This window comes from Planococcus citri, chromosome 2, assembly GCF_950023065.1.
Source record: "Planococcus citri chromosome 2, ihPlaCitr1.1, whole genome shotgun sequence".
Taxonomy (NCBI): domain Eukaryota; kingdom Metazoa; phylum Arthropoda; class Insecta; order Hemiptera; family Pseudococcidae; genus Planococcus; species Planococcus citri.
The window spans coordinates 22,691,661-22,716,148 of NC_088678.1; the positions used below are offsets into that span (position 1 = coordinate 22,691,661).

At 35.9% G+C, this 24,488-nt stretch overlaps 1 protein-coding gene across 2 annotated transcripts; it reads right to left on the reverse strand.

Moving 5' to 3' along the window:
- Positions 1-206: 206 nt before the first annotated feature.
- On the reverse strand, positions 207-23,080 carry pcx (pecanex). Of its 2 annotated transcripts, none has more exons than XM_065349146.1 (31): positions 22,758-23,080; positions 22,481-22,674; positions 22,208-22,365; positions 21,944-22,060; positions 21,725-21,870; positions 21,485-21,659; positions 21,037-21,405; positions 20,734-20,958; positions 20,605-20,649; positions 18,402-18,554; positions 18,242-18,325; positions 17,826-18,171; positions 17,285-17,608; positions 12,709-14,087; positions 12,431-12,615; positions 12,182-12,346; positions 11,810-12,109; positions 7,217-7,373; positions 6,922-7,128; positions 6,660-6,848; positions 6,390-6,583; positions 6,079-6,309; positions 5,902-6,008; positions 5,671-5,818; positions 5,407-5,558; positions 5,105-5,288; positions 2,574-2,743; positions 2,380-2,495; positions 2,051-2,295; positions 1,838-1,978; positions 207-1,764 (listed from the first exon to the last, which is right to left on the reverse strand). In XM_065349146.1, exons 1-31 carry the CDS (start codon positions 22,908-22,910, stop codon positions 1,624-1,626), a joined length of 6,900 nt encoding a protein of 2,299 aa, XP_065205218.1. In that variant the 5' UTR covers positions 22,911-23,080; the 3' UTR covers positions 207-1,623. The 2 variants fall into 2 exon arrangements, with proteins under 2 accessions (XP_065205218.1, XP_065205219.1); XM_065349147.1 differs by having other exon boundaries at positions 17,979-18,171; positions 22,758-23,079.
- Positions 23,081-24,488: the final 1,408 nt, after the last annotated feature.

The following is a 24,488-nucleotide window of genomic DNA, read 5'->3' on the forward strand; positions in this document are numbered from 1 at the left end:
GCCTATTTTAAGTCATATTTACTAACTCTCCCCTCCCCCTCCTTCTCTCAAAATATGCGTTTATATGTTGTGTAGATCCCATCAAAAGATTATCAACATTTAAAAAACGCAATTTTAGTAATAAACATTTAATTAAACGAAAATGACTCCCGGTTATAAATACAGTAGAGACTGAAAAAAAAAGTAAAGAAATAAATAAACATATCTCGTGTACATTGCATATTTATTTAATAAATAAAACAACAATCGTATTCAACACCGAATAATAAAAGACATAGACACATAGAGAGAGAGAGAAAAAAAAACGCCAAAATTCCAATGTATTTACAAGACGAAAAACAATAAAAATTGATATACATCGATCGCGTACGAATACAGGTCTTAAAACAAACAAACATAAACAAACAAAATTACAATAATATGAACAAACTATATAGAAAAGGTAATTAAAAATTGCACAGCCTCTAAATTCTAAATGATTAAAATTATAATCAGGAAACATGTATAATTCATTTCGAATAAATATTATACATACACAAATACGTAATTAATTTTTTTTCAATAAATTTATATTATATACACTCGTTGAGTAATACATGTTTTTTCAAAAATTCCTTGGTAATCGAGAATTTCTTTTTTAATCGATGAACAAAATTAGCGTGAGAGAAATACAATATAATATAATGTACTTAATAGTGTTTTTTACGCGAGAATTAAAAAATAAATTTCGACAGTGTAATTTTCAACATCACAGTAAATAATGCGGTTAAATACGATAACTTAAAATTTTAAAAACTATCAACTGTGTTTTTTTTTTTGGAAACTTGGTGGTTTTTTTTTCCTTTTTGGAAGATAAATATTCGTAATAAAGTAGGTATAATACGAAAGAAAGCTTTTAGTTTTTTTCCTTTTGTTCATCTACTATCACAAAAAAATTACCTAAAAATAATAAAATTAAACTAATTCGTATAAAAAAATTAAAATACCTTCGATACACAAAAATACACACCCATCGAATAATGAATAAAAATCAAGCCTTATATAAATGCGCATTTACACGAAACATGCAAAATATTTTTTTTTTTTTTAAATATATTATATGAACACCGCTATCGATTTTAGGTACGTCTTGGAACCGATAAATCAAAACAACGAAACAAATACTTATACAACCAGCATATGTAGTAATACTATAACGCATAAACAGGTGCACAAATCCGATAGAACACGAAACAGTAGCAAAAATTCAACCGAGAATTTTAAGTATTGGGATAATAATCATAAAAAAAAACACAAAATAAGAATCGTTATGATAAAATGTTACTTGCCAAATCAGTCAGCTTTTAAATATGTAAATGGAAAATAGCGCACAGCCGGCCACCTTTTTTTTTTTTCTTTTACTCAAGCGGAAGCACTATATTTTCGTTGTACTCGTAAATGTGTAAAAAGCTGCCTTTTTGGCCATTATAGTAAAATTGCTATAAACGCTACACGCAGTCTGTAAATTCGTTGATACGATTACCTTATATTATTATTTATACGATGTGCATGAGTAGGTATCTACATCACACACACGCGGGTTTTAAATCACATTTACTTCATCTTTGGTAACCAATGGTTAGGTTAAACTTCGGCTCCTAAATCTTGTACGCCGTTTTCCGAAATCGGAACGTATTTATCTTCGATTTTAACCAAAAGTATGGTCCGATCGAAGGTAGATCTTTTATTCGGATTCGGATGGTTTGGTATCCATCGATGAACGACCTGAAAATAAAACGCGTTAATCGAATCGATCGTTCAACTCTCTACACCATTCATTCTTCGCGAACTGTCTTACTTGTCCTTCCATGCCAGCTTCAGGGACCCAATCCTTCCAGAAATTTCTACCTCCTCTTTGCCTCATAACTTCATCGGGCCAAATTACGTCGATCAAACGACCTTGATTGATACCATCGTGAACCTGACCAGGATCAATGATCTACGAACAAATATAAAAATGAAATAAATCATTCCACAAAAAGGCACATTGATTGTATTATGTATACGGTACCTTGACTCTATGTAAAATAGGTTCCTTCTCATCGTCTTCTTTTTCGACTGGTTTACGTTCAGCTATTTTAATATTTTCCGGTATTGGATTACCGGGAGGTGAGAGTAATCCGGCCAAAGTAACTAAACCTGGTTTCGAAGGACCAGCTGGAGATGGAGCCGATCTATTCAGACTGCTCGGCGCACTTACTCTGGTTATTGTACCACCGCTACCAGTCAGCGAAGTCTCCATTGATTGGTGACTGCCTGTAATTTTATGTCAGAAAAAATAAAACGGTTCAGTTTGAGGAAATGTTTAATAAACTAAGATTTAAATACGAGATGCGTTACCGGAATGGACGTTGAACGTGGTCATCGAGTAAACACCCTCATGTCCGAAGCCTCCATCATCTTGAGAATGAGCTGAGCTACCGCTGGAGCAGCCTTCAACGCATCGTTTTCTCACTCTGTAATTTAAATTGTACTTTATTAAGCTGTTCAGTTCAAAAATAAAATTCATCAGTGATTTTGACGGGTTTACTGACCTTCGACAGAAATTAAATACGAAATTCTTGATTGATTTGATACTGACGGGACCTCCGAAGTAATTGGTAAACTGAGCATTTGTTTCGGCGTAACTTGTGGTAAGCGGTGAGACAAAAATAGGGTATCCGATCGGTTGGTCGCACGATGAATTTATAATATTACGTAAAGCCTGCAAAAATATGAATATTATGATGTTAAAAATTTTACATTTCAATTTAACTCAAACTAGGTTCACAGAAAGAGAGCCCATTTACATCTCAGCCCTCAGGACTAAATTTTGAGTTTTCGAAGTAGATTTTTCGATTTTTGACAAATTTTTGAAAATTAAAATGATCTTTATTCAATATTTCCCCCAAAAAAATGTAAAAAGGGGGCTCGACAATCGGTTTATATCCCAAAATCGATCTTCTCTGTTTAAAAGATGGATACCTACAAGATTAAGATATTCCAATGAACAAGAGAAAAATCAACTTTTGATAGTTAAAATTCGCTTTTTATCCCCCTCCCCCGTCCAAAACGTTATTAAATAATAAAATAATTCATTTTTTTTTTTAATTTAATAAAATACATTTCGACTTATATTTTGTCAATTTCTACGATAGAGCCTTTCTAAAAAAAAAAAAAAAAACTTTTTCAAGGAAAAATCACGCTGATCCTCCAAGTAATAATATTGCCCGCCTCGTACAGAGCCCCCTCCAAAAAATAAGAAAAATCAAATAGAAAAAGAATCAGAATAAATTTTCTAACAATTTTAAATTTCTGATTCTGGTCAGAATTTTTCCAATCAAATAATCTCCTTTCTAAGAAAAAACTTCCCCTGTCCTTTAAGCAATTTTGCCTTCTCCCTAATGCAGAGCCCTAAAATTGAAAAAACTACAACATGAAATAAAAAAGAGGTAAGTAAACATTTTTCAAAAAAAATTTCAATTTCACGTCGAAATTTCATGTTCTCTCCTTTTAAAAACCACTTTCTCCTCACTCGATTAAAATTTTTTGAAAAATTTGCTTCATTCAATTTATTTTTTCTAATCTGGGCAGGGCAGTTTTCAAGTATTTTTTGCTCCAAGAAACCCCCCCCCTCCCCATCCAAAAATTAATACCTCATCCTGCAGACAATTTTTTAGATTCGAAAAAAAAAACATCAAAAGAACATAACAATACATCATCAGACCAAATTTCAGAAGCTGAATTTAAGCTTTGAATTCATTCATATCAACGCAATAAAAATTTTAATTTGAGCCGATTTTCACAAAAAATCAAAAATTTTATAAAATTGATTTAGAAAACTGAAATTTTGAGCCCTCCAAGAGCCTCTAGCAGATTTTTGGATTTTTTGAGTTTAAAATATGCACTTATTTTGGGTTGATATTTCAGTTTTTTCTGTTATTTAGTACCTAAGTTTCTTTCTTATTGCTCAGCAGAAATCTAGAACGTTCTCCTTTTGTTTTTTTAGCAGAAAAAAATGCTCAAAATTCTATCACCCTTTAATTTAGCCTAGAGGACAAGATTGTTCAAGAGATTGGGTGCTGTTTCTTCTTCAAAGAAGTTATTCAGAGGGATTCTAACAAAAAAATTTAAAATAAGTATGTAGTTTTAAAAAAATATGATTTCAGGCAGGAAATAAAATAAATGTATACAAAAAAAATCGACTTGGCTGGAGGGAGGCTCCGTACCGGAGGGACCAAAATTACTTAGCAGTACAGCAGAAAGTTTTTTCCTTGAAAATAAGAGTTATTTATAGAAATTCTGACGTAAAAATGTCAAACTATCGAAATTTTCCCAACTTTTCTTTAACCAAAAAAAAAAAAAAAAAAACTGAAAAAATATCAAATTAATTTGAAAATTGTTTTGAAAACTTTCAAAAAATGTGATTCTATATTCTCAAAATCAACAATTTTTCAAATTCAAAAATCATTTAGAAAATTAAAAAAGAATCACGTTAAAAAAAAAACAAAAAATCAACTCAAATCATCAAAAAATTAGATACCTAAAAAAAAACAATTTTTTTTCATTATTATCCTAAAAAAATTCTTAAGTATATTTAAAAATGAGTAGAAAATTTTCATCAATTTTTTTTCAATTTTTTCAACTTTGAGGGGCTCTTTACAGGAGGTTCAATATTGCTTGGAAGACTCGTGTGATTTTTTCTTGAATAGAGGTTATTTAGGTGAATTCTGAGCCATAAAATACGAATTTTAAATATTCACTTTATTTGAAAGTTTGAGAGATTTTGACACTGCCAAATTTTTAGCGAAAAAGAGGAAGGGTAACAGTACGTAGTTATTTTTCTTAATAAAAGTGAGCAATTTTCGGAAGTGAGAGAAACAAAACTTGTAAATTTTTTTTATCCACAGGATAAAATCAAAAACGACCATGTTTTGCTCGGAAATCGCAATCGTTTTAAAAACTAGCCATATTTCGCAACTTGAAATGGATAACATGTCCTTTCAGTGAGGCAAACTAATTCAACTCGGAACCATTTTAATTCAACTTTTAAAAATATGTATTTTCAATCAACTCATTTTCGAACCTGTTTTGCATTCTGGATACTTCCTCGTTCGGAATTTAAATTTCTCAAAAAAATCAACTCTTGTTGTTGACCAGCCCAAAGACCTCGAACACATTCACGATTCATTTTGATAACTCTGAAGCTCAGGAACCGTTTATTCAGCATGATAATTTTATAATCATCTGATCCTTCTTCGATAACTCTCCTGTAAAATAAACCAAACAATCGTGATCATCATCGTTTATTTCATTTTTTTTTCAATTTCAAGTCACAAATTTTCCAAAAATATATTTAAAATGTTTGAACGTTATCGAAACACATACCTCAGAGCTAACAACGATGGCATTCCAGAAAGTACAGCTTTTCTCCAAACCGGATCGCCTTCGTGAGAAATGACCAAATTTTCTTGATGCGAGGATATGGCCGAAAATAACGCTGGCGAACATTCGTATTCATCGGGAGACATAAAATGATCCTACGAAAAAATGATAATAAACGTCTCGAATCGTATTGTTTTTTTTCGTAACGTTATTTTACCCCCCCCCCCCGCCCCTCCCCCCCCACCGGCCCCAAAAAGTAATACGTACTTGATGTAATTTTAACGACATTCTGATAGCAGGAGCGACAACTTTACGTAATAATTCCATATCCGAGAACACCCATTCGTCTCGAACAGATGCGATTCTGAAATCACCCTTGAATAAGGTATGAACTCCGTATAAAAAGAACTCGACGCTGTAATAAAATTCAAAATTAGTATCAGGATGAATAGCTCTTCTAGGATGTTTACCCCCTCATCAATGGTTAAACTTCATTACCTGGCAGCAGTATTATGCGAAGCTGTGCCCAAAGTTCTTCTACCCAGCAGACTAAGAGCGAAACATAGGGTAACTAATGACGAATCTTTTCCAACATCCGCAATCGGCTGTAAAACATTTCACAATTAATTACTCGATCCTGATATTAAACACGATTTTTAATGCTGAATACTTTACCTTTTCTCTTCTGCTATTACAATATCTGATCCAATTCACGTACACGCTGCAAAAGCTGTTCTTCGTTATACCAGAATACCGATAATCGTAATCTTCGTCGATATTCATATTAAATACAGGATCTAAATCGACGAATGCCTTATCTTTGATCGTTTGCAGAGCTTCTTTTATACCGGGCGAATTAATCCATTCTTCCAGTTTCGGCGACATCACCGCGTAATAAATAATACTCTGCGGATTCGGAATAGAAAAAGAATTAAAAATCATCGACTCGAGGTAATGTAAATTACAAATAATTTAGTATTTTATACCTTGACGTAATAGGAGATTAACATTTTCCTGAAATCGAACACTTGCAGCATGGAGGCTGCTGAATTATCCGATATACTGTATCCTTCCAAGATGTACTTTCCTGTAGTCACTTCCCAAGCCAACCATCTTTGACTGAAAGCCGCATTTAGCGATAACATAAAAGGAAGATGGCCAGGTTTACAGCAACAACATCCTGAAAATATTACACAACTCACACGTGAGTTTCAAATACGAAAGAATTCAGATTTACAAAAAAAATATCGCCTTACCATCATTTTCTTCGACTCCGTCGGTAATAGCTTCGACTTCTCTTTGTTGACAATACGTGCCACGAAATTCTAAACCTCTCATTTGAAATGTGACTAATCCATTGCCTAATTCGACAATATGAATGAGACAATTCAAATAATCCGAAGCTAAAATGAAGCAATCGCCTGCTGATACTTCACCCCAACGACCTATCAGATGGAATTCTTTCGTTATAAATATTTTTTCACCAATATACAGAATTTTTAAAACGCTTATACTCACCCATAAGCAAATCGCCGCATAAAGATCTTTGTAAAGACCGTGTTAAATGTTCGTAAAATATAGAATTCAAATTATTATCATCTGCTCCTAGATTTCTCTCTAGATGAGAAGCCATTTTCGTATTCGAATGGTCTACTCGTCTCGTGTTATAATCTCGTTCCCAGAATTTCACCGGACGAGGGTAAGATGTTAGAAATATGGCGCTGCCTGTGTAAGTGCATGAAACGAAATAATCAGAATTAAAACGTGCGGTTGTTCGATTACTATTAATCGCATTGTCGACGGTATTACTGACCTAGAAATGGGTACAGAGGCGATGATAGGAAGGCGGATAGCACAGCTTGAGCGAACATCATAGCCGAATGTGGTAATGAGAATGGTTGAGCGAAGGCGTGAAAAGCAGAACCCCATGTTATTTGCCACGGAGCGATGTAGGTTAAAACGAATTGAATCTGTAATTAGATTTATTCATTTTTATAGTTTCTATCGAATAAAGTTTCTCCATTCGTACTCGTATAACATTTTTTGAATCGAACAAAGAGTAATCTATAGAAGACCTCAAAATACACCACCGGTTGAAATTTTAGGAGCTGGAATTCATTTTTAGATTTTTAGCAAATTTTTAAAAATTCAAATTTGAGCTTAAAAAAAGAAAAAAATCAAAATTTCACCGAATTGACCGAGAAAACTAAAATTTGGTTTATATCTCATTTTCGAACTCTCGATGGTGGTTTCGAACCGTTCTAGAGCCTCCAGAGAATTTTCGGATTTTTTGAGCCGGTTCAAATCCAAAATTTTTTCTTGTGATTATTTTTGAAAATAAGAAAAAAATCGTTGTTTGCATATGAGCAAAGGAAAGAAACTGAAATTTGGTTTGTATACTATTTTCGACCTCCCGAGTCGATTGATGAAGGTTTCAAACCGTTCTGAAGCGTTCAGTCGATTTTGATTATTTCATTTTTTCTCCAAAAATTATCACAGGAGAAAATTGGTTACAACCAGCATAAAAATATTATGTATCGCAAAGAGATTCGAGCTCATGAAAATGCTGACAAGGGAACCTCTTGAGATGTCATCATCCGATTTGAACGGGACCGCGATTTTTGGAAAGAGCATAGTCTAAAACCCCCGAAACCAAATTTTCAGCTGCCCAAGTTCATTTTTCGATTTTTGGCGAATTTTTGAAAATTCAAAATTGACTATTTTTGGCGATTTATGCATTTTTTTTTAAAAGTACGTATTTGATCAATAAAAATGGTCAAAATAAGTCCCAAAACTAATATTAATTATCCAAATCCAAATTTCACCATTTCCAGCCATTCTGGAGCCTCCAGCGCGATTTTTCAATTTCTCCAGAATTTTGAATTTGCTCCAGAAGGTGTGAATATGAAGTTGGGCAGCTAAAAATCGAGTTGTACATTACACTCGACCTGTTTAACGAGTTTATCCACATTTGAGCCGATTTTGAGAGTGACACCTCAAAAGTGGCTTTTTGACCAGCTTTTTTCAAAATTAAAAAATCCAAAAAATCAAAAGTTTCCCATTTGTGTGGAAATTTTCGAAATTCAGGCGAATCGCTGTACTTTGTCCAAAACTAACCCCCCAAATCCAAATTTCACAACTTCTAGCCACTCTTGAGCCTCCAGCGCGATTTTTCAATTTCTCCAGAATTTTGAATTTGCTCCAGAAGGCGTGAATATGAAGTTGGGCAGCTAAAAATCGAGTTGTGTATTATACTCGGTCTGTTTAACGAGTTTATTTACATTTGGGCCGATTTTGGGAGTGACACCTCAAAACTGACTTTTTGACCAACTTTTTACCGACTTTGCCGTGAAACGGAAAAGTAAGGTATTGTATTTGTCATGATGGTTGAGGATTTGGGTGGGGGTGGGTTTTCTTGACGTTTTGGAGTGTGCTGATCACGATAAGACGTATGGCGCAAAACGAGATAAGTTTACATATATATATATATATTTATTTATTTATTTATTTATATATCAATTTATGTATAAATTTGTGTCACGCTGAACTCAAAAGCTCCGAACTTTAAGTCGAAACTGATGATGCCAAAATATTGCTTTGATACTGAACTAGAGAAATTTTTAATTTGGTTGAAATCGATTCAGCCGTTTACGAGATATGAACGTTTAAGTGTGTTTCAACGTTATGGATAAGCAGAAATTTGTGTAAACCCTTATATCTCGCAAACGGCTCACCCCCAACAAACAGATGGGGTGGTTAGGGTGTGTAGGTTGCAGATTGGTGCGCCGGAGGTCGGGTGTTCGAATCCCGCGCGAGTCAAGAGGAGAAAATTTTTTGTCGATTTTTTTTGTTAATTTTTTTGTTAATTTTATCCGTCCAAAGTTTTTTTGCATAAAAAATCAAAATTTTTCAAAAATTTCTAGTGTAATTTTTGTTTTAACAAAAAACATTAAGTTTTTGGTAAATAGCCAGTAAATTTTGATATATTTTTTTTTTTTTTTTTTGGTGAATTAATAGTAATTTTTAGTAAATAAAATGATAGTTATTTTTGGTGAATTACTCGTAATTAAAGTTGGTCGAAAATTTTGGTAAATTGCTTGGGTAATTTTTGTTTTGGTAAATTAATGGCGTAATTTTTATTGGTAAATTGGTATTCCAATTGGTAAATTTTCGTAAATTGCTGGGGTTATTTTTTGGTAAATTGGTAAAAACCTTTGGCAGTAAATTACTGGGGTAATTAAAAAAGTCGGTAAAAATTCGGTAAAAAATTGGTAAATTAGTGAGGAAATGTCTGGTAAATTACTGAAGTGAATGTTGGTAAATTGCTGGGGTAATTTTTGGTAAATTGGAAAATTGGTAAATTAGTGGATAATGTCTGGTAAATTACTGAGGTAAATGTTAGTAAATTGCTGGGGTAATTTTTGGTAAATTGGTAAATGTTGGTAAATTGGTAAATTTGGGTAAATTGATAAATTTTGGTAAATTGGTATATTTCGGTAAATTGATAAATTTTGGTAAATTGGTAAATTGGTAAATCGGTAAATTTTGGTAAATCGGTAAATTTCAGTAAATTGGTAAATTTCAGTAAATTGGTAAATTTTGGTAAATTGGTAAATTTCGGTAAATTGGTAAATTTCGGTAAATTGGTAAATTTCGGTAAATAGCTAAATTTTGGTAAATTGGTAAATTTTGGTAAATTGGTAAATTTTGGTAAATCCGTAAATTTAGGTAAATTGGTAAATTTTGGTAAATCCGTAAATTTTGGTAAATTGGTAAATTTCAGTATTTTTTACCGACTTTGCCGTGAAACGGAAAAGTAAGGTATTGTATGTAAATTACACGCCTCAAATTGTTTATAAAACCAATTGTTTAATTGTTTGTTTATTTTCCTGTATAACAGAGCAAAGTCGGTTAATCTTGCCTACTGCGCAAGATGTTTTTTCAAAATTAAAAAATCCAAAAAATCAAAAGATAACCGTTTGGGAGGAAATTTTTGAAATTTGCGCGAATCGCTGTATTTCTTCAAGAACTAACCCCCGGAGCACAAATTCTACCATTTCCAGCCGTTTTGGAGCGAAAATGACCCCTCAAAAAACCACTCTTGCGGTGTCACTCCCAAAATCGGCTCAAATGTGGATAAACTCTTTAAACAGGTCGAGTGTAATATACAACTCGATTTTTAGCTGCCCAACTTCATATTCACACCTTCTGGAGCAAATTCAAAATTCTGGAGAAATTGAAAATCGCGCTGGAGGCTCCAGAATGGCTGGAAATTGTGAAATTTTGATTTGGGGGGTTAATTTTGGACAGAGTACAGCGATTCGCGTGAATTTTGAAAATTTTCTCACAAACTGGAAACTTTTGATTTTTTGGATTTTATAATTTTGAAAAAAGCTGGTCAAAAAACCACTCTTGAGGTGTAATTCCAAAAATCGGCTCAAATGTAGATAAACTCGTTAAACAGGTCGAGTATAATACACAACTCGATTTTTAGCTGCCTATCTGCACGCTTTCTGGAGCAAATTCAAAATTCTGGAGAAATTGAAAAATCGCGCTGGAGGCTCCAGAATGGCTGGAAATGGTAAAATTTGGATTTGGGTAATTAATATTAGTTTTGGGACTTATTTTGACTATTTTTATTGATCAAATACGTACTTTTCAGAAAAATGCATAAATCGCCAAAAACAGTCAATTTTGAATTTTCAAAAATTTGCCAAAAAATCGAAAAATCAACTTGGGCAGCTGAAAGTTTGGTTTTGGGGGTTTTAGACAATGCTCTTTCCAAAAATTGCGGCCCTGTTCAAATCGGATTGTGACAACTGAAGAGGTTCCCTTGTGAGTTTCATTTCCCCCCTATGTAGGTACTAACAGTGTTTTTTCAAAAAATATGAAGAATCCGAAATTCCGTTGGAGGCTCCAGAACGGTACAAAACCATCAGCAATCGACTAGGAAGATCGAAAATATGATACAAACAAAATTTTAGCTCCGTAGGTCAATTTGTTAAAATTTTAATTTTTCTCCATTTTTAGCCCTTCGAATTTTCAAAAATTCGCCAAAAATCGAAAAACGAATTTCTGCATCTAAAATTTGACTGGTTGTGTATTTTGAGGTCCTGTATATATTCCTCTGTGTCCGGTTCAAAAATTTTTGAGCCGGTTGGGATACTTCCCTTGTACGGCTAATAAAACTTGACTATCAAGAAAAAAAATTGAAAGACTACATTCAATTTTTTGATTTTTTTTTGTTTATATTTTAGTAAGTAAAAATTTTAAAATAATTTCATCCATTAGATTTTTTCAAAAAAAAAAAATCTTCAAATATCTCGTAACATCCAACCCAACCTTTCAAGCATTTCAACATAAAAAAACTTAACTATCCTATGTAGATGACAAAAAGTACACTCACCTTCAACAAGAGATCATACAGTTTATAATAAACAATTGAGATCAGGAAATAATCGACGACGAATGCCTCTGACATCCATTCCATTCGGAAAAATAATACAGAAAACGCGAGGATTAAGTATTGACAAGACGGATGAGAAAAACTAAGCCTGAGGCATTTCAAGCTGCACACCGTCAGTATCAACGAACTAGCCAAAGGTCCCAATCTGCTCGCGAGACGAGGAGCCTCAGACGTCAAACAACCAATAAACATGACCGGATAGATGATGTTCTTTTCAACGAATCCCAGGAACATGTACACCTTGAAAAAAAATTAACGTCAAGTTACACTTGCCATCTTCGCTTAGTTTTCGCTTTGAGCTCACATGCTTACTTTTTCAAACCAGGTAACTGTGGCAGGAGCTTGAGCTTCGAATAATTCGTGTTCGATGGATCTCAAAACCGGTCTGGCGATACATAACCAGGGTAGTTGTTTTCGTAATTGAGGCATGATGTAATGAAGTAGGAAACCAATTAAGCATGCTACACCCCACATTATCTGTAATTCATTAATATATTAGTCACGTTGAATGGTTCATACTGAAACTAATCTGCAAAAATATTTGCATTTTTACAAACTTACAGGATTCAACTCTGGCTGAAGATTGGTAAATATGGTACTTCGATGAATTGAAAATATCAACACGCAGGCGATGCAAGAGGTAATCAAATCAGATTGTAAACGAGCATTTACAACCTTCTGCACGTGAGCCGGCAAAGGATCGTCTAAATCATCGTTATCGTCTTCCAATAAATTTCTCTTTTTAACTGCGCATGAAAAATTAAAAACACCATTAACATAAGATCTCTTCAGCCTGCTTCCGTCGCAGTATTCAAAATAGAGGTAACCGAACAACTCACCATTTCCAGACCTCGGACCATCCTGATGTCCTACCGTGATCTCTTCCACGTGTTCTTTTTTAGCACCTTGTTCGTCTTTCGACTCCTTGGTCTGCGCTCCGGTTGCTTTTTTATTTTTGGCATCTTCTCTGGCTTTCTTTTCTTTATACTTTCGCAACTCTTTAGTCTCTTTGGCGATCTCATCAATAGGCCAGAACTGTTTCACGAGTATATTCCAAATAGGAGCCGGATCACAGGTACATCTGCTCAAGTGATACGCGAACATCACTAGTAAAGAGATGAATATCGAGAACAATATGTGCTGCGAGGATTTAGGCTCACTCAGAGCCCCATACGCGAACCCGAACAATAACAGGACAGCTAGAACGCTACGAAACACACAGTACGATGCTGCCTTCAACGATGTAACCGCGCTGCCGCCGAACACGTGCATGTCGATTTGTTCGAAAACGTACATGAGGAAGGTGTTAATTTGCGGGAACATTCCTAAAGTGAAGAATACCGGGAAGAATAATATAAAGGTGCATAAAAAATCATGCGTTGATTTGACCGCATCGTGCATATGGAATTCCACTTCGTAAATGCTGAAACTCGACCAGCTGATATTACTCTGAAGCAGATGATTCAATCCGATGATTAACGAGCAACAAAACACGAAGTAGACAGGCCTACTAAACGCTACAACTTTATTGAAACCGTGAACGGGCGAAGCGGCGTCGGGCTGGACGCTCTTTAGTAAAGAATAATGCGACGTTGCGATCACGAAGCAAAATATAAACGCCGGTATATCGTGATAGTATTTCATATGCAGCATCACAGCACCCAACAAGGACACCATTACGGCTAACATGATGCACAGCAGAGTCTCGCAGTACGTTTCGTTGTAATCGAGCAAAGCGTCCAAGGATAATCGATCGAAGTATATTTTCACGTACGAGAAAGGGAACAGTCTGAACTTATAATAACGTCTTTTTTGCTTCTCGTCGTCCGGTACTTCGATCGCGTCAATGTAGTCGAATCTACGAGGCATGATAGGCGCCAAATCCAGATGTAACTCGGGCTGAGATCCAGGAACTGGTGCGTGAGAAGGCATTCGTAACCTGGCCAGCGGATTGAAACGCAGACTAGGGTAGGCGCTGTTTACGAACGTTTGATTGTACGGTATGCTCAATAGCACCGGATGATCTACTGTGCCCAGCGAGTAAGTTCCATTGTCGTGTTCGCGTAATTGGTACAAGTGCGAATGCGACGGTTGTTCGGTGGCTGCTGGTTGAGTAGCGGAGCTGGTCGAAGGGCCGGCTGATGAAGTGGTCGCCTGACCTGCTTCGAGGGATGGTTGGCGAAGGCTTGAGTTTACGAATGTTGTACAGTTATCGATTCTGTAATAAAACGCAGAATATTAGTTAGCTCCAAATTCTGATCGCAGATAAAAGATCAAAATTAGCGCAGAATGGCCAAAAATAAATGGTACGAGGAGAAGTGCCGAGAAATAGAAGAACAGGAGAAAAGGCACAACTCTAGAGAAATGCATACCAAAGTGAAGCAGATGATGGTTGCCCACAAAAAAAGGAGAAGTGGAATATCAAATATCGCACTTTGGGAGTAATAAGGTTACAGGTTACATCTCAAAAAAGTGAAATTTTACAGGAGAGTGATTTTCTTTTTTTTAAAAACTTGATTCATTATTTTCATCAACTTATAATTGTCAGGAATGAATAGCACCTCATTTTAAAGATCTGTTATCGTACCTTCATTCGGCATAAGAACGCTTTGAAAAATAAAATCCTGAAGAGGAAATATTTCAATGTTTGGAAAACATTTTCAGTTAGAACCTTTCATTTAAATTGATCTGGAGGAGAAAGGAAGCACACAAAAATAATCTCACTACAACAAAGTTGTAAAGAATTAAATTTCCAATCGACATAATGTCATTTGTTTTTTTCTAGAGTGCTCAGTTTTTGAGTTTTTCTCAAAAAACTAAAATTTCATTATACTTATGTATGTGCAAATTCATTTTTCTGAAAAGTGATCAATTTAAAAAAAAATTCCATTTGGTACAAACCAATTATTTCCATCTGACAAACAGTCAAAACAATCAAAACTGTTTTTTTTAACACTTTGTATGTATGAAATTTACTCAAAAAAGGCGAAGTTTTTTGAGATGTACCCTTATAACTCCAAACAACTTGCAATGTTGTTGGGATTTTGAGTTAGGCCATTTGCGTTTTTTACAAGATCTAGATAATGTACCCAACTCAAAGTGTTATTTTAGGTTGAGGGAGGTCATACAAACCCCAAAAATGCAAAAATGTCAAAAATCAATTTTTTTTTTTAGATGTAACTTTATTCCTCCGTCCTCCCAAGGTACGATATGCGATGAAGAGATGGAAAGTATTGTGTTGACAATCAAGGAACAGAAGTGGTCTGGATCAGGTACATATGTATAAGAATAGTACGGAAATGACACACGTCAGGCTCAAATGGAAGTTTCATCCACAGAGGAGGCACCACAAAGCAGTGGGAGAAGATCTCATACCAGTAGACTTGAATAAGCATCTAACACCAGAGTACAAAAAGGAGCTGCTGAAGATAATAAATGAAATATATACGATGAAGGTACACTCAGGGCCAGACCCAAGAACACGTCATTTTAGCATCCCTGATTTTGGGCTCCTCAATTAATCAGCCAAATTTTTTTCTCTCATTTTTCAAAGTGCAGGACACTGAGCATAAAAATTCATTCAGAAATTTTTTAAGCGGCCCAGTTTTTACCTCATCCGCCCAAATACATCGCGGCCCACCGAGATTTTCTCTGTAACTTGGTGGGTGGGTCCGGGCCTGGATACGCTGCCTAAGGACATCAAAGCAGTAAATTTCATACCAATACCAAAGAAGAACAACGCACAAAAATGCTCTGAATATAGAACCATTGCATTAATGAGCCACACATTGAACAATATGGTTTTGTAGGGAAAAAAGGGATGAGAGATGCAATTGCCCTGCTGAAAGTGATTATTCAAAGTCTCAAAGAGCACTGAATGCAAACTGGGAAATCATTGCTGGTGTCAACTAGAGCTGAAAATGGTTCCGCTACTCGGTTAACCGATAAAATACTGGCTGAACCCGCTACGGCAGGTAACGAGTTGAGTTGGATACCAGATAGTATTGTATAGAGAGAACGACACGGTTTTATCAACACTCGTACAGTGTGAGTCATAAGTCATAACACACATAGCAACACTTGTCACACAATGCCACTCCCCCACCGACTTGTAATCATCTACCACGTGACAATTGGGCGTGGTTTATGATGTCACACCGAAACCCAGGCTGCGCATTCAACTCGCTACACATTATAATGTGAACTGGTGCGACATTTTTTCAACTCACTACCCGCTACTAGCAAGAATTTACGATATGGGTACAGTGGTTAGCTGGTTACCCACTGTCAGCGAGTACAGTTTTCAGCTCTGGTGTCAACCTGTCAACCATGAGAGGATGTTGGAGATCCTGAAGAAATACAATATCGATGGCAAAGACCTGCGAATAATCAAGAACCTGTAGTGGGAACAGAGCGCAAACATCAAGATTGGAACTGAGTACTTGGAGAACGGATGTGGTATAAAGAGAGGTGTGAGGCAAGGATGGCCATTCTCACCTAGGTTGTTCAACATGTACGTAGAAAAAATAATGTGAGAAGCATAAATCAAACAAATGGGATTCAAGATCAACGACAAGAAAATAAATGAAATAAGTTTCACAGACAACAAAGTGATCCTTGCTGGGACAGAAGCGCAGATGTAGAAAATGATTAACCGAATCAACAGGGCTGGATGGATTAAAATATGGAATGAAAATAAATGCAGGCAAGACCAAGGTTATGAGATTTACAAAAGGTGACAATAAAGAGGTCAAAATCAACATTGGAACTCAAGAAATTGAAAATGTACACCAATTCAGATACCTGGGAGCACTGATTAACAATGATGGTAGAGACCATAAAGAAATTAAATCACAGATTGGAATGGCAAAAAGTGCTTTCAATAACCTAGCCAATGTGCTAGGAAATCAAACGACGAGTCCAGATCTGAGGAAGAGAATTATGAGATGCTACATATGGACTGTTCTGAAGTATTCCTGTGAAACATGGACCACAAGCGCAGAATGCGAGAAGAAAGTACATAATTATCTGCTTTTGAGATGTGGTGCTATCAAAGGCTACTACTGATTTCATGGAAGGACTTCATTACCAACAAAGAAGTATTAGCAATAACAGGAGAGGAGCGGAAAGTGGTAGTAGAAAATATCAAGAACAGAAAGCTCAAGTATTTAGCACATAAAATATGAGAAAATGGTATTTTCAGGCTAGCGGTACAGGGGAAAATTCAAGGAAGAACGACAAGAGGGAGGAAACGACGGAGCTGCTAACAACAAACTCATCAGGGGAATTCTCCCTGTAAGACCATGAAAGAAACTATCAGATTCGTTAGAAACCGGCTAATATAATTGGAAGTAATACCTATCTCCTGTAAAGGAGTGCGACCATGATGACGACGATGACGAAATTAATACTAACCTGAGACTAGCGCACGATGTATTCTTGTTATGTTCTTCGATGGCATTCAAAGGCGTCTCTTTTCTACGTGCCATAGCTTCCACATTCACAGCAATGCCGCTACCTCGTTCATCAAACGTATAAGACATCCACTGTCCATTTTCATCTTGAAAAATATGCACAGCTCCTTCGGTAGTATCATCGTACGAGGTAGCAATATGGGTACACGCGCCATCCAAATCAGCCGCTTCGCTTCGGCACAGATTCCTTACAAAATTGGTAAAATCATTCGGTTCGCGATGAGTGGTTTGCATAGACGAAGCTGACGGAAACGCTTCACGAATACTGTAAAAAAAATAATCCCAAATTAGTATATTCAAATCGAAACAGAAACGTAATAAACGCGCGCCAAATCATATTCGCCTCCTTTTAAAAAACCACAAGCGCATCGATGTCGAGGGTGGTAAAAACAATTGACTGATTCATGCACCAAGCGGTATGTAAAATGAATAAAAATAAGACGGAGAGAAAGAAGCGCAACGAATTACAATAAAATCTCTACCTAGATCGACTTCTTCGCGTTTGTCTTCTGTGTCTATTACGATTATTTCGGCTATCGTATCTCAGTGCAGTTCGACGACCGTGATAGAAATGCATAGAACTAGGAGAATTTATATAAGGAGTTACGCAAGGAAAAGGTAATAACGAACTTAACTCATTATTTGAACCGGACGAAGAAGCTTCGTTACTTTCGGTCGTTCTAGGGCAACCTGATTCTAATTTTTGGTCTTCCGTCGATGTGTACACGTCAACCGATGTACTACATTGCCCGGTTACTTCGTTGAGCGAGCTTTTACGCTCGTTCTCTGGTAACGTTAAGTTTATTTCGAGTTGCGAACATGTTCCGCCTGTAACAGATAAGATATATTATCGACAAATTACACAAATGTTTTTCATCTCGTTGAATGAATGACGTACTTCTTTGGCGCCTATGCGAGTGCGATTTTTCACTACCACTAGCTAAAGTTGGCGTTGATGAGAATTTTGACTGAGATTTGGTTGCTGAGGTGCATAAAACAAGTTGCGATTAGTATCGAATACGAACGTATTACGTTAAATTTTTAATGAAATCACAAACCATGCAAATAATTTGGATATTTAGCTTTCAGTTCTTCGAATTCTTTCATTCTAGCTTCCAATGGATCTAATTTTTTGACTTTTTTCGATGTTTTTAATTCTTTGGCTGAAGGCGTACGGTTTAAATTTTCCGACGTAGAACCTCGTTCGTTACCTAAAAAGTATCAAATGATGAGACCGTGAAATTTTTGCAAAAAATGAATCAGAACATAGCAACTTCAAAAGAAACCTTTCAAAGTTTACATTTCAAATTCATCCTTCGCAAAAATCAATATAGTCGGGTGACCCGCATAAGGATCACCTGCACCCCCCTTCTGATCGTCCTGGGCAACTTTTTTCTTAAAGGGGGACTCCTAAAGAACATTTCTAGCCCTTGTCCTCAAAAAAAAAGTGGCCCTACTTACAAAATGGCGACCATTTTGATTGACAGGTCAGCCAAAATCGCAGATTTTGCGTTCCAACAAAGGACTTGCACGAAATTTTTTAAACCGTACAAACGTAGATCGAAAGATCGGGCAAAAATTTATCACCTGTCAGAATTTCAAGTGCTGAAGTGCCTTTTTCGATTTTTGGCGAATTTAAAAAAATCAAATTTAGGCCAAAAATGAGGGGAAAAAATCAAAATTTTACCAGATTGACCAAGAAAGCTGAAATTTGGGATATACCCAATTTTCGACCTGCCAAATCGATTGGAAACTGTTTCAAACCGTTTTGAGCAGTTCTGGAGCCTCCAGCGGATTTTTGAAACTCGAAATTCTTACAAAATTTCATCAAAATGGAGTTGGAAAGCCGAAATTAATTCTGAAAACTAATTTCAATGCGCTGTGAAGTCGTCTGCAGGTAAATTTCAAGTTGTTTTGGAGCCTCCAGCAAGTTTTTGAAAATTACTGGAGCCTCCAGTAAATTTTTGAAACTCGAAATTCCAACAACATTTCATCAAATGGAGTTGGAAAGCCGAAATTAATTCTGCAAATTAATTTCCATACGCTATGAAGTCGACTGCAGGTGGGTTCATATAATTTTGTAGCCTCCAATGCCTTTTTGAAAGGTTTCATGGAATTTTTAGGAGAACATTGAAATTTTGAAAAAGTAGCCGAAAGCTTTAAAACCATTTGAAACCACCATGCAGTCGACTTCATATCATTGTATTGACATTAGTTTGCAGAGTAACTTTCGGCTTGCTAACCCCATTTGATGAAATTTTGGGGATATTTCAAGTTTCGAAAATCTACTGGAGGCTCCAGTAATTTTCAAAAAATCGCTGGAGGCTCCAAAACGACTTGAAATTTACCTGCAGTCGACTTCATAGCGCATGGAAATTAATTAAAAGAGTTGATGTCGGCTTTCCAACTCCATTTGATGTAATTTTGGGAAATTTCAAGTATCAAAAATCTACTGGAGGCTCGAGTATTTTTCAAAAAGTTGCTGGTGGCTCCAAAACGACTTGAAATCCACCTGCAGTTGGCTTCGTAGCGTATTGAAATTAGTTTGCAGAGTAAATTTCGGCTTTCCAACTCCATTTCATAAAACGTTGTGGGAATTTCGAGTTTCAAAAATCTGGTAGAGACTTCAGTAAATTTTAAAAAGTCGCTGGAGGCTCCCAAAAGACTTAAACCCACCTGAAGTCGTCTTCAGAGGGTGTCAAAACTAGGAGTGTGGAGTAAATTTCGGCTTTCCATCTCCGTTTGATGAAATTTTGGAGAAATTTCAAGTTTCAATAATCTACTGGAGGCTCCAGAACTGCTCAAAACGGGTTGAAACCGTTTCCAATCGATTTGGCATGTCGAAAATAGGATACATCCCAAATTTCAGCTTTCTTGGTCAATCTGGTAAAATTTTGATTTTTCCCCTCATTTTTGGCCTATATTTGATTTTCAAAAATTCACCGAAAATCAAAAAACGCACTTTGGCACTTGAAATTTTGGCAGGTGATAAATTTTTGCCTGATCTTTCGATCTACGTTTGTACGGTTTAAAAAATTTCGTGCAAGTCCTATGTTTGAACGCAAAACCTGCGATTTCGGTTGGCCTGTCAATCAAAATGGCCGCCATTTTGTAAGTAGGGCCACTTTTTGCTTGAGGACAAGGGCTAGAAACGTTCCTTAGGACACCCCCTTTGAGAAAAAAGTTGCCTCGGAGAAATGGTAGGGGGTGCAGGTGATCCTTATCCGTCCCCCTCCCACTAATAATTATCGAAACACCTACCATTTTGAGAAAACAGCCAATCAAAAATAGCAGCAATCTGATCATCTATTGAAAAACGAAAAAATCAATTAATCGATCACGATTACTCGCAGGTCATAAATACCTAAATATTCTGACTCATTTCATTACCATCTTCACTGGGAGGTTCGTTATTGTAATCCTCAGCTTGCTCGTCTTCGTCTTTCGATAAAGATTCGATTTGATTCTGATCACCGGAGCATTGAGCATTAGATTTGGTAAACATATCATCAATTTCACTTTCGTTTCGATTCTTCAACATATGCCTGTATTTTCTCGTTAACGAATCAACGTAACGTTTCTTACGATTAAACGAAGCGATATTATAGGAAGATCCTGTAACAAAAAATATCACCAATAAAATCATCAACGAAACACTCAGTACGAATAATTCAGCTGCCGAAATACGATTACCGTTGTTATCAGTGGACGAATTATGTTTAGCTGACAACAGAGGAGAATGACTACTATCCATTTCGACATCAGGATCATCGTCGATATCACCATACATATCATCATCGTCTTGATTATTCCTACGAACGTAATCTTCATCGTCATCGTCGTCATCGTCACTATGAGCGGAAGACCGTTTAATACTGGAAATAGGTTGTTCGTCTGAATGCTCAGCAATCGGATACACGATGTCGCTGGTGTAGATGGATAACGGACTACTGGAACGACGCGATGTACCGGAAATGGAGATTTCCGGAGGCATTGTCGCGTTTACTCGGCCATGAGTATAACGAGGATTTTTAGCCCATTTTTGTTTCCAGTAAAGTAATCCTGCGAAATGATCGTATAGGCCGGATTTAGAAACGATATTTTTTTAAAAAGAAGTAATGTCTGAGTAGTAAAATTATACCTTTATCACCGGGGCTTTTGTTCGAATCAGCTTCTAGTTCGGAATTGAGTTGCATAGATCGAGCTGGAGTAGGATCGTTGATGGTATTCTCTTCTTTACCTTCGCCCAATGTGACACTAACCGAATACTGACGACTTCTTTCCGATAGACGACCTCGACTATTATCCGAAACATCCTAAAAATAATACCGAAGTAGTAATTGTCGAGTTTTTTCGATCTAATTCACGTTGATATACTTACAACTGTCGTAGAAGAGCCATCTTGAGCTGCGCCTTCTTTCACGCCTAGGTTCCTTTTTCTAACATTTTTTCCATCTAAATCCTTCCCTACGAGTACTTCTTCGGAGCTTGTTACGTCGGGAATTCGTTGTTCGCCAACGCTAGAAACTGAAGTAAAAAATACAAACGTAATTAGAACTGGAACATTCATTTGATTCAAAATATCATCCACGTTGTTTACTTTTTTCTTTGGAAGATTCTTGGCTAACTTCATCGACGACGATGACTTTATCACTTCGGAAAAAAGTGCCATCGCTACTATCGGAGCTATTTTTACGATGCACGTCGACTTTCAAATCTGTAAAATTACACATTTTTTCATCGTGTAACCGAATAAAATTCCGATCGAAGGTTTGTTATCGTTATTTACAAACAATCAAACCGATAAGCGTTAGTAATTTTAGGCGTGAGTACGTTCACTTTGTTCGGTGTACTCGTATTTTACCTATGGTTCCACTGGTGGTGGCTTGGACATCATCTTTAATAGCTGTCGCGTTGAAATCAGCGAATTCTAAACTACCGAAGGAAGAATTATTTTCATTTTGATTATCACGTTTTTTATCGCTGCTCAGAACTTGCAGTTCGATGCCTTCTTCTTCGCCTCTGTTAAAATTACAACAAAACGTATTGTTTGCATAACAATCGCAATAGTTGGAATTGGGGAGCGTATTTCTTCGAATCGATGATTACTCATCATCGTGATGACAAAAACACATACCTCGTTTCGGGCTTCTGGCTTGGTTTTCTTTTATCACACTCTAACGTAATATCTATAGATGAGGGTTCTTCTATGATACATTCCGAAGTATCGAACATACGATGTAGGCCGATATTAATTAACTTTATGGCCACAAATACACATGCCACAACGGACGTGTATATTAGCCAATTGACAGCATTTCTAGGTAAGTACTGTAAAAACACGAGGCATCGATTATAGTATAGTAATACAACATCGCAACATACGTATTCGTTGAAAATACATTCCAACTTACCACATAAACGCTAAATGGAAAACAAAGGAAAAATAAGAACAAATAAAGGTGGAAAGTATTGGTAAAAGTGGCACTGCTCGGATCATAATACCATCCTCCAGTGAAAGATGACCAAATTCCTTTTCGCAGTACATCCAAAACTAAAGACCCCATTGAAGTTAGTGAACATTTGTAACTAAGAATACAGTAACATTTTCACACCAAAAATACTACTCTTTCGAGCCATCGAAATATAAAACATAATCATTTCAATTTTCAATACTGAATAAAAGATTTTCACATTCACATCCGATAACAACGACTGTTATCACTCTTGAAAATGTGTCGTTCATTTTGCAGATTCGAGTGAAATGTGGTAAACATGTGGTGGGCATTTCGAATCACCAGCGATAGAGGAGAGGAGGAGAGGACGAACGTTGCGTCGGTCACCGCAATACCACCTATAGTAAAAGGCCTGAGCGCTGTTTTGTGACGTCATCACTAATAGACAGTATGTACTCCGATAACACTATAGAAATGAATGAAATATTAATGCACTAGAACGAAATAAATACCGAGAACATTTTATTTTGCGTTTTGAATCACATTCTGATACTTAATAATCAATTTGAGATCAAGAGGGAATGATTTGAATGGAAAAATAAGTAAATATAAGCTCATAATCAACACTGTTTTTATCATTAACGATGAGAACTACACTCGTTTATGATCTAATTTCTAAAAGAATATCAAGAAAAACTCTGGAGGATGACAGCTGACAATGAGGAATATAGCAAAGAAGTACAACACATACAAATTATTGTAAATATTACCGAATATACGCGAACATAATCTCCAACTCAAAGACTAAGGTATATAAAACGATCACCAAACATTGCATACATGACGGAGATTTCTCTCGAAATTCTTTGCAAACATTGTATTTAAGCCTGTTGAAATCCATCCTAAGTATTTTGGAATTTAAAGCTGCTTCAATTGGTTTGAGATACTGATGATTTCTTGTTTAATATCCATTATCCATCATAGCATAGCAGCTTTAGCATGGCTGGTCTAAGAAGTAGATTTGAAAATTAAACTGTATTGTAGATTTTTCTCCAACTTGATGCGATTGCATTGTTCACTAACTACTTATTTCATTACAACATCATTCCGGTACAACACACTAGTACACATTAATTTTCATTTTAATCTACAGTTTACATCACTATTCATTCAAATTACACAACACAAACGAGTCGCAAAAAATTCATTTTTGTACACAAATCAAATAAACCAACACCATCTGTAATTGAAAACATCAGTACCACATTACTAGAACACATTTTATGACAAATATTAATTGAATTTCATAATTTAAATAACTTTTTTAACGAAAGTTTTACTCAATTTCACGAATTCGCCATTTAAACATACGTTAAAATTCAAATGGTAAACACAATCGAGTCATCTACTTGTGGTGACGTCAGAGCTGATAAGGATTCAGCGCTCAGGCCTTTTACTATAGGTGGTATTGGTCACCGACGTCATCGAAAAAATTAATTTTAAATTTTATAAGGAATTCCTTTCGAAAATTTCTCTTGAGAGTTGAGACAATAGTTTTCCGATGGTTCTTCCACATTTAGATGCAATGTTATCCAAATAAATTACCATCCATTCTAATTTCCATCTCATTTTCGCCACACTCAGCACTACCAATAAGTACCAAAATAGGCTTATAATAAATTATAATCG